We start from the raw sequence: 9,251 nt of genomic DNA, 5'->3' as shown, positions 1-9,251 counted from the left end.
AGGAGCTAGTTCCAGGACGGGCTCCAAAACCACAGAGAAACCCTGTCTCAAAAAACCAAAAAATAAAAAAAAAAAAAAAAAAAAAAAAAAAAAAAGATATCACATAGGATCTCGCAGAAATGTACAAAATAGTACATGTCAATAAAAAACAAAAATCCATCTGTAACCCCAGTATTGGGGAAGCCAAAGCAGCAAAATCACAAGTTTGAGGCCAGCCTGGATGCCACACTGAGTTTCAGGACAGGCTGTTAAAGAAAACAAACAAAAAATTCCAATAACAAAGGTTTTTAAAAAGGGGGGAAATGTTTCCCATCTATAAATACCATCTGGTTCCCACAAATGAAACCTTCTGGTGACTTACTGGAAATGCAGATGGTGGTCTGTGGGGGATGGAACTGAACTGAACTCTGGCCAACAGGGAACTGATGGACATTTGGTTATGCGTGGAGCACCCCGGGAACTGATCTACAGCTCAGTCCACACCTCAGCGTCCCAAGAGGACAGAAGTGTGGTTGAAATATCTTTCCCAAGACAATTCTCACTGCAGGATTGTTTAGCAAATCTAGCCTAGGACAATTAAAGAACTGTGTTTTAGAAAACTGAGCAAATCTGCCAGATTTACTATGCTTCATCCCTACCAAGATGGGAAAAAGAATGCAGATAGAGGACAGATCTGACTTCCAGCTAAGAATGGCTCTACTACACTAAACTGCAGGGTCAAAAAGATGTTTGGATCCCAGTCTTCCTCAACCTCACTCATAATTTTCAGGATTTTAATACACATTTGCAAATTTCAGGGTAAACATCAGATGTACCTTTCAACTTAAAAGCCTATCAAAACTCCTAATGTGTTCAGCTATATTGGCCCATCTTACAACTCAGTCACAATGATGCAACAGTTACTTCAGATCTGTCCTGAAGCGTGAAGTCTAAAGACTGGCGGAAAGCAACTATAATTTCACTTTAATAGAACAGTGTGACTCCATTTACATCAAATACTATTCCAAGTTTCAGAGTAGTTTGTTATCTGGCATGGAGGAGACCCAACCACAATGAATGCCTGACAATTGATGCATTTCTTTGGGTGTGGGACATTTAGGGTCAAAACTAATACAGTCCTTGGTCAGAGGGTTACCCTACCTAGCACACAAATATTTACTAAGTGAAAGACAAATATGATTCCCTTGAACCTGTGACACTTCAACAATGAGAAACTGATACAGCTTCTACATGTCAATTACTAAGTTTTTTTAATTGCCTGCCTAATTTTGAGTCTTCATTTCCTTGTACAAAATCAGCAGTGATCTCCTTTTTCTCCCTTTAAATTCTCTACATTCAGATGTTTTTTTTGTTTTTTTAAATCTGTAATCAGATGATACTATGCTTTAGAATCCTGGCCTGATCTCTTTTGAGTTGTGGACTTACCTTATTCAACTTACTAATATTTCTACTTAGACAGTATTTAACAGCAAAGTAGTCAAACCAAAAGTTGAGCAGTGCTTTCTCCCTTAAAAGCTGCCACTTTCCAAGTTTTTCCCATCTCATTTAGTGGTACTACTATCGACTTAATGTCTGAAATCTAAACCAAGATAGCCCCAATTTCTTCCTTTTCCCTTGTACAGACTTCTAATTCATTAAGACCTATTGGTTCCTCGACACAGGTAATTCCTGAATGCATCTAGCGCTCACCTCTCTACCACCAGCAACATTCAACAAATGTTTCTAGCCTACTATCTGCACTGCAATAGCAATCCTCTAGGAGCTAGGAACACCAGAGACAGAGCAGATAAAGGTTCTTCCACTATTCACATAACCACTGCCAGGCATTCTTAAACTGGTTTAGCAAGCTCAACTGCTTTTCCTGTACCATCCCTTGCCTGCATTCCAGATTATCCAGAATATTCTCTTTGCAATAACTAACATTTGAAAATATTCTTCCCTACTTAAAATATGGCCTTAATATTAGTTCCACTTCTCATCTCTGTGACATAATATCTGACAATTTAAAGGAGTACGAACTTATTTTGGCTTAGGTTCAGCGCGTTCAGTCCCTGTCACTTGGCAACATGTTTTTGGGCCTACGGCTAGACAGAATATCAAGGTAGTGGGACCATGTGGTGGGAGAGGCCTCTCTAGGAAGACAGAGTATACCAAAGCAGCAATAGGAGGAGGCCAGGGTAAGAGATAGCATCCACAGCAGTGTTCCTAGAGGTCTACTTCCTTCACTGAGGCCCCACCTCCATAGTTCCACCCCTTTTAATTAATCCCTCCAGGGAGGGATTCAACCATTCATTTAGGAAAAAAGTCCTGAATTGTCTCTGGAAATACTCCCATAGATAAGAGATAGCTGTGTTTTACTAAACTCCCCAGGTGTTTATCAATCTAATCAAATTGATAATCAAGATTAACCTTCCAGGCTTCCTCTCTCACTCAAGTCTTTGCCTGGTCTGTTGATCCCTAAAGCTATTTTCTGTCTCACAGCTACCACAGCTAGAAGCCCTTAGCACAAGCCAATCCTCTGTGTGAACTGAGTTTCAGGCACTGAGTGGTTTCCTGTCGCTCACCTTTGCCTCCTCAGAGGCCTTCCCTGGTCATTGACTGCTACAGTGACTGCAACTCTAACTGCAGTGAGCACAGCACCGTCTTTTCTCCTTCGCACTTGTAGCCGCTTTCATGCTCTCTAACATATTAGAACATACGCTCTCGGTGAGGTGGGGCTATATTAACTTGCTTCACAGCTGCATCCTCGAGTGTGCAATAGAACTCGGTTAGGAAGGGCAGACAATGTCTATGATGCTGCCTCAGAATGCCACTGGTCCTGTAGTCCTGCTCAACTTCCAAAATCCTACATATCACATAGGGGAACATAGAAGATTCCGAATCCTCTGTCTGTCTTTTGGAGACAGAGCCTGAGTATGTAATCCAGGCTGCCCTGAGCTCACAATCTTCTAGTCTGTTTCCCCCCAAGTAGGTAAGACTACTGGATATGCCAGCATGCCTGGCTAACATTCACAATTCTGATAACTATGTGTATTGTGTTATCTCTGCCACAAGGTTTGAGGGGATGGAAACACCAAACTCTTCTTGTGAAATAAAATGGTAAAAGACCTTGAGATTCCTGTCAGAGAAGAAAATCATTCTGTGGGGCAAGTAAACTCGTCTTTTCTGGATTTGTTTCACATTTTCTACCTCCTACTGGAGACTACGATGATCCCTAGGATCCACTGTGCACTCACAGAGCCAGTGCTTGCGACAAGACAGAAGGGGCGCATTATTCGACCCTCTTTATTCTAAATCATTGAGACTTGTAAGATTTCCTAACTCAGGAAACTTGTTACATTTATATCCTGACTTCATTATATTTTTAAAATGTCTAACAGGTAAAAAGAAGTTCTACACGTTTTCAAAATGATCAATTAATTAAAAGTAATACTTCAAACAACTATTCATTGGCACTGCTGACTGCTTTGCACATGCAGAAGGGGAAGAAAGCCTTACACACTTACCTCTTCAAAGCCCATTTCAAACAAACACTCAACAGCTCCTCTAACCGGTAAGAGTCTAGTAGAAAAGGCTGTGTTTCCAATACGGATGGATCTGTATTTTTCATCATTGGGGTTTCTGATAAAAAATAAAGAGAATATAATAGATAATATGAGGCAACTTATCTTTTTAAGAGTTTATATGTTTCTTTCCACATTTCGGATCAGCTGCGCTCATACATGGCAATAAAGGTTCCAACTTTAAAGAGCGAGCAGTCCAGACAAGCAGTTCAATTCTATGATTTTTACCTCTGTACCACTTCTATTGGCCAACTTAATGGATGACAGTATTAATGCTGCCATAGGAAATTGAGTGACATTTTAATTCTGTGCTGTTACAATTAAATACCTTTTGAGTCTTTTAAGTTTCTAAAAGAAAATAATTGACAGTAGCTCCAGGCAGAAAGTAGAGACCTTTGCTTCTTCTGAGGGATCCCATCACTACAATGGTTCCTGGCACAAAAATAGTGATTAAGAAATCTTTGTGAACTGAAACTGGGCTAAAGAAGCTTTGCTTACAGCAGGAACCTTAATGGTCACTTAGCTTCCTTTTCTCCCTGGAGCAAGACTGTTTTTACTATTAGTTTCTACCTCAGTTCAAAATGTATTTTTAGTGTAGGAAGTAAGGTAATGAAAGGAAAACACGAATATTTAAGGACAAAGCTGAAGCAGTACTGCTTAACTATTGTGCATTAGTGTGGTCTACAAACTCTCGTCCATGCAAGACCGAATGGTCAAGGACTTATTTATAAGAGTTTGATAATACCATGAGATTTCCACTATATTCTACAAAAGTTGTAGGTTCACAAAGGACTGAAAGTTTTAAAAAATCCACCTATGATTTCAGAAGCATGCATAGACTGATCAAAGCTAAGGGCAGTTTATCTTCTCTACATTGATTCTGTGTATTAGGCCAGGGTTTCTCAATCTTGACACCACAACATTCAGACCACAGCTGAGGGGAGATTCCTTATATACCACAGAATGCTCAGCAACCCTGCGATCTATGTCATACCATTTAAACAAACAAACAAAAAAAAACTAAATTATAAAATGACCCCAACATTTATCAGTGCTCACTGCAGATAACTGAGACTTTTCATGATATATGCCACAAGGCGACAGACATATCAGTGCCACCACAATTGTATATCCTACTTTTAAAACACAGCAATTTTAACCTTCCCAATATTATCTAGAGATCTATATGATCATCATGTATTTTAATGGTTTTTATTGCATTATAAAAAGAGTCTAGCAATGATGGTCATATCTAGTTCCCAGACTATTTTCTTTTTGCTTTGCTTCACCCAGGCGGTCCTCAAACTCAAAATTCTCCTTGTCTCAGCCTTCTAGTTGCTTGCCCAATCCACATGCTTCTTTTAAAAAATTAAAAATGCTAAGCAAATCCTCATGAGTTTAAGCATAGACTAAGCCCAAGAGTTGGTCCTCCCACGTCAATTGCACTGTGGGCACTGACCTTAATTTTTGCTTGATTAATTTTCTCTGCAAATTTTTCTGTGTTTGTTGTCACACTTTGATGGTTCCCACCCCTCAACACCTCTGTTATCTATTAAATATTTTTGCAAGTTGTAACATTTACTTCACTTGTTAGCAATTATCTTGTATCTTTTCTTGGACCATTTTCTGAACGGCTGGTTTCTGATGACTTTAAAAGAATGGAATCTTGAGAAGGCAGCAGAATTTCTTGTACTTGCTCAACTGTCACTTGGAAAACATTTTGTCTTCCTAGTTGTTTTACTCTCGTGGTTGTCTACCAAGTTATTTAATTTTCAGAAAAATAACATTTGCTTTTGTATTTGAATCAGGTAAGAAAAGTCATAATCCCCCTCCCCCTGGTTTTTTGGAAGCAGGGTCTGGGCCTTAAAGGATACAGGAACTATCACTGTGCCACCTCTACCATCCACTGTTCTTATAACCAAACACTGCACACTTATCAAAGTACAGTGGTGTAGGCCTTTAATCTCAACATGCTACCTCTGGCCACACAATGAAACTCCCTCAAAAATACAACAAAAACAACTCTCAAAAACCAACCGACTGACCAACCGAAAACCCACCAGTGAGACACAAGAAAAAACAAACAAAAATCCATGAATGTGGGGAAAGGACTTGTACAACAGAGGGGGTGATGACAGGGAAGGGAAGGAAGAGTAAACGGTGCACTACAAACATGCATGAAATTCCATGAAGTTCCAAAGATCAAATCCAATCAAAAAGCCCACCAAACTGGTAAACCAATTAACAGCAATAATAATAATTATAATAACCTCAGTAGTAGCTATGTGTGTGCCATGTCCTTTATTTCTATTTTATGATACAATCCTAGAATAGAATATTTTTCTTCCCTTTTATAAGTAAGGAAACTCAAACCTGGAAATTATATTTAAATTGCCTATGGTTACACTTTAAAAAAGTGGACGAGAATTAAAACTTACTGTTGTGGTATAAAGTCTAAACAAACTCCACCACACAAGCTGCCAACAAACTCACCAGCCCTCAAGACTCACATTCAATTTCTCTATTTGTCAATGGCAAATACATTAAAAATTAGAAGTCAGCTTTATTATCTGTCTTCTATTGCTTCTTACGCTGTCACTGAAAATTGGGAACTGCTGACAATGTCTGTCTCGATTCCATCGGCATTTATGGCGATGATTACAAAATGACTTCACAACCACAATTAATGCCCATTTCTTCTAATGCTATTCCCCAAGAAACTGTACTCCAGGAACCATAAGTTCTCTTTGCCCATCACCTCACATAAATGTTCTCTGCTACTCCATCAATTGGTCCTACCTGACCAAACCTCCATTCTTTACTATCTCATGTTGGGTCTCCCCAGTATCTCCTAACATCCAAGTATAACTACAGAAACATAAACGCTATCTTGGAACTGGTCTTTCTCCCAAATATATTAGTATTCTTTGAACAAAGAAACTACTTTTGAGTCTTGGTTCTTCCAGCATAGTCAATAATAACTGTCTCTGCTTTGTAAACAAAGTTAGTGGACTATCAAATATGTATATTAAAGAATGAATGAATGAATGAAGGGCTGGGAATACACTCCGGTGGTAGAGTGCTTGCCTAGCACTCAGGAGGCTGTGGTTTCCGTCTCTAGCAGCTCATCACACCAAGTGTGACAGCTCATGCCTGAGGTGGGAAGGTAAGTAGCTTAAGATCATTCTCAGATAACATGTCAAATTCCAGGCCAAAGTTGGGCACATGAATCAAATTAGCAAACAGCCCACCTGTGACAGCAGTGAAACTGACACAGAGCTGTTCTGTTTTGCTTTTGAGAAAGTAGATAGCAAGCTCACCTTATCTGAAGCTGGGGGGGGAGGGGTGGGTATCTTTTGCATACAAATTAGCTCATGTTTCTTCCTGTAGTTTAATTAGATGTAATACTGCTGGGGAGATAGTACACATCACGCAGAAATTTTAAAGGATTGTGTCACTGGAGATTACAGCAACAAGTATCAGTTTAAAAATGTGCTAATGAAATTTTTATTTGCAATTCCATTCTATAAACCATCCTGAGACTCTGAGGTCAGAGATGGTGGGACAATATGCTTTCAAAAGTGCTTTCACCTTGCTGCTAGTGTATTTAAAAAAAAAAAGCTATGGAAACAGAAACCTGATTTTTCTCTGGTCAAATGAAAGAAGTGTGGCCAGGGCCCAGGAAGAGTTAGGAAGTCACTGGATGTGGAGAATGGGACACCGTGCTCAGCCGAGCCAGACTTTGAATTCTAAGAACACAAGGTCACTATTGTTGACAACAAACTAAGAGAGCAATTTCTCATATCAGCCTGAAGCATTTGAGTTAGCAACTCCTAATTTCCTTTTTAGATAAAAGCTCAAGATCAGAACTACAAGCCACAGCCAAGGCTGTAAGATGAAGCCCAGTTTCTTTTAGAAGTTTAGTAAACATTCATGATGAGGGCTCAGATCGCAATCATTGTCTCCACACAGCAAGCCTTCAAGCACTCTCTGATGGCAGCACCTTTGGTTTGAGGGTACTGAAAGCAGAACCTTCTTCGCTAATCCACCCACCCCTCTTTTCCGTACAGGGGGTGGGGTCGGGGACTTAAGAATTCAGGAGGCGATCTCAGCCATAGGTCCCCGAGAATCATGTCACCCTATGCGTTCCTTCAGAGTCTATGGGCATCTTGTACTCTGAGGTGTTGGGAGATGGCAGGGTAGACAAGTTTAAGCTGAGGTGTCACAGAGGAGGGTGGTGATGGTCATGCAGGTCAGTTACGTAGTTGTGAGCAGGCTTAATGCTGCATGACGTACGGCACATAATCACCTACGATCTCTCTCCGATTGACTTTCAAATCACTAATGTTACCTAGGGCGGCTCACACCTGTCATCTGTGCACTCGGAAAGTCAAGAAGGGGAACTGGCATGAGTTCCGGGCCACAGAGCAAGTCCCATGCCAGCCTGGGCTATATAGGACAGCACCCCGTCTCAGGCCACCCTTTCCAAGTCATCCTTTGAAACTGGGCCACAGGACACGTCCAGCCGTGAAGCTGAGAATTCCTAGGGACTTCGCGACCGTGAACTTCGGAGAGCCGGCGCCCGGGGGCGTGACGTCAGTCAACACCTCAACCTCCTTAACCTCCACCGTCCGCACCCTCCCGTAGGCCTTTCCCCAAAGAGCTGCAGCAGGGGGCTGACTCCAACTTCCAGCGCCGACCCCGTGTGGAGCAGCCGCGGAGAGTGCTGCCCTCTGAAAGGGACGCGACTTCTCCGGTGTGGTGGCCTTCAAACTCTTACGGAATTAGGTGGAAGTAAAGCCCAGAAATCCATCTGAAGTTCGTAACTTTAAACTACAAAGGTTTCAACCACCAAACGCGGCGTGAACGTTAAGCCCGCACTCGGGCTGGGTCACAGAGCCGGGGATCCTGCAGTGACAACCTTGGCGAGCTAACGTCGCCCTGCCCGCCCCGCCTCAGGCCCGAGTGCCGGCGGCCCCGCCCGCCTGCGGCCCTCCGGGCTCCAGGGCCCCGGCTGCACCTCAGGATGTTGTCGGCGTATGTGAGCAGCAGCTTGGAGGCCTCCAGAAAGGTCTCCGGGGTGTTCTGGCAGAGCTCGGCCACGGCCGGGGACGCCGGGCTCGACGAGCTGCCCAAGGCGGCCGACGCCATGGCTGAGCCGCGGCCTCCGCCACCTCGCGCGCTGCTGCCCGCACTGAGCAAGCGCTGAGAGCCTAGGCCGCCGCGAAGGCCTTAGGCCAGGGGGCGGGGAGGGGCGGGGCGTCTCCTTGGACAGGGGCGTTCTGGGCGGGGCCAGAGGCGTTCTAGGCGGACCCAGGGGAGGGGCTAGGTACCGAGAAGCGGTTCTGATCTTTGGCACAGGGGAGGCAGCCACTGAAGGGGAAGGCTGTGGCTTGTGGGCGTCCGGGGCATGGGCCCATAGATATTTTTACAGCCTTCTCTTCACGTCAGATGAATGTTGTTTACGGAAGAAAAGACTCCAGAAGCAAGAACAAGTTTTTGCTTTCTGGGTGGGGGGCGTGGGTTTGGTTTGTGGCCTAGGGTGGCCTCAAACCCTTGAATTGGCGACAGTTCCTCCTCAACCTGTGGTTAGGCAGGTGGCTTCAAGGACAAAAGCATGAGTCTGGCTGAACTCTGCCGGGTTTCCGATTTGTGTATTTTTTTCCGAATTAGATTGATGAACATCAC

At 43.0% G+C, this 9,251-nt stretch overlaps 1 protein-coding gene across 2 annotated transcripts in view; it reads right to left on the bottom strand.

Annotated features, from left to right (window-relative positions):
* Positions 1-8,764, bottom strand: part of Ngly1 (N-glycanase 1) — a 47,567-nt gene extending 38,803 nt beyond the window's left edge. For both annotated transcript variants that reach the window (XM_005348554.2, XM_005348555.3), the window contains exons 1-2: positions 8,584-8,764; positions 3,507-3,621 (exon numbers count right to left, since the gene is read on the bottom strand). In XM_005348554.2, coding sequence (XP_005348611.1) covers positions 3,507-3,621; positions 8,584-8,714 — 246 coding nt within the window. In that variant the 5' untranslated portion in view covers positions 8,715-8,764. The remainder of the gene's footprint in view (positions 1-3,506; positions 3,622-8,583) is intronic.
* Positions 8,765-9,251: the final 487 nt, after the last annotated feature.

This window comes from Microtus ochrogaster, chromosome 6 (assembly GCF_000317375.1).
Source record: "Microtus ochrogaster isolate Prairie Vole_2 chromosome 6, MicOch1.0, whole genome shotgun sequence".
NCBI classification, from domain to species: domain Eukaryota; kingdom Metazoa; phylum Chordata; class Mammalia; order Rodentia; family Cricetidae; genus Microtus; species Microtus ochrogaster.
The sequence above is the reverse complement of the archived record's forward strand: the minus strand, read 5'-3'. Positions and strand labels throughout refer to the sequence as shown.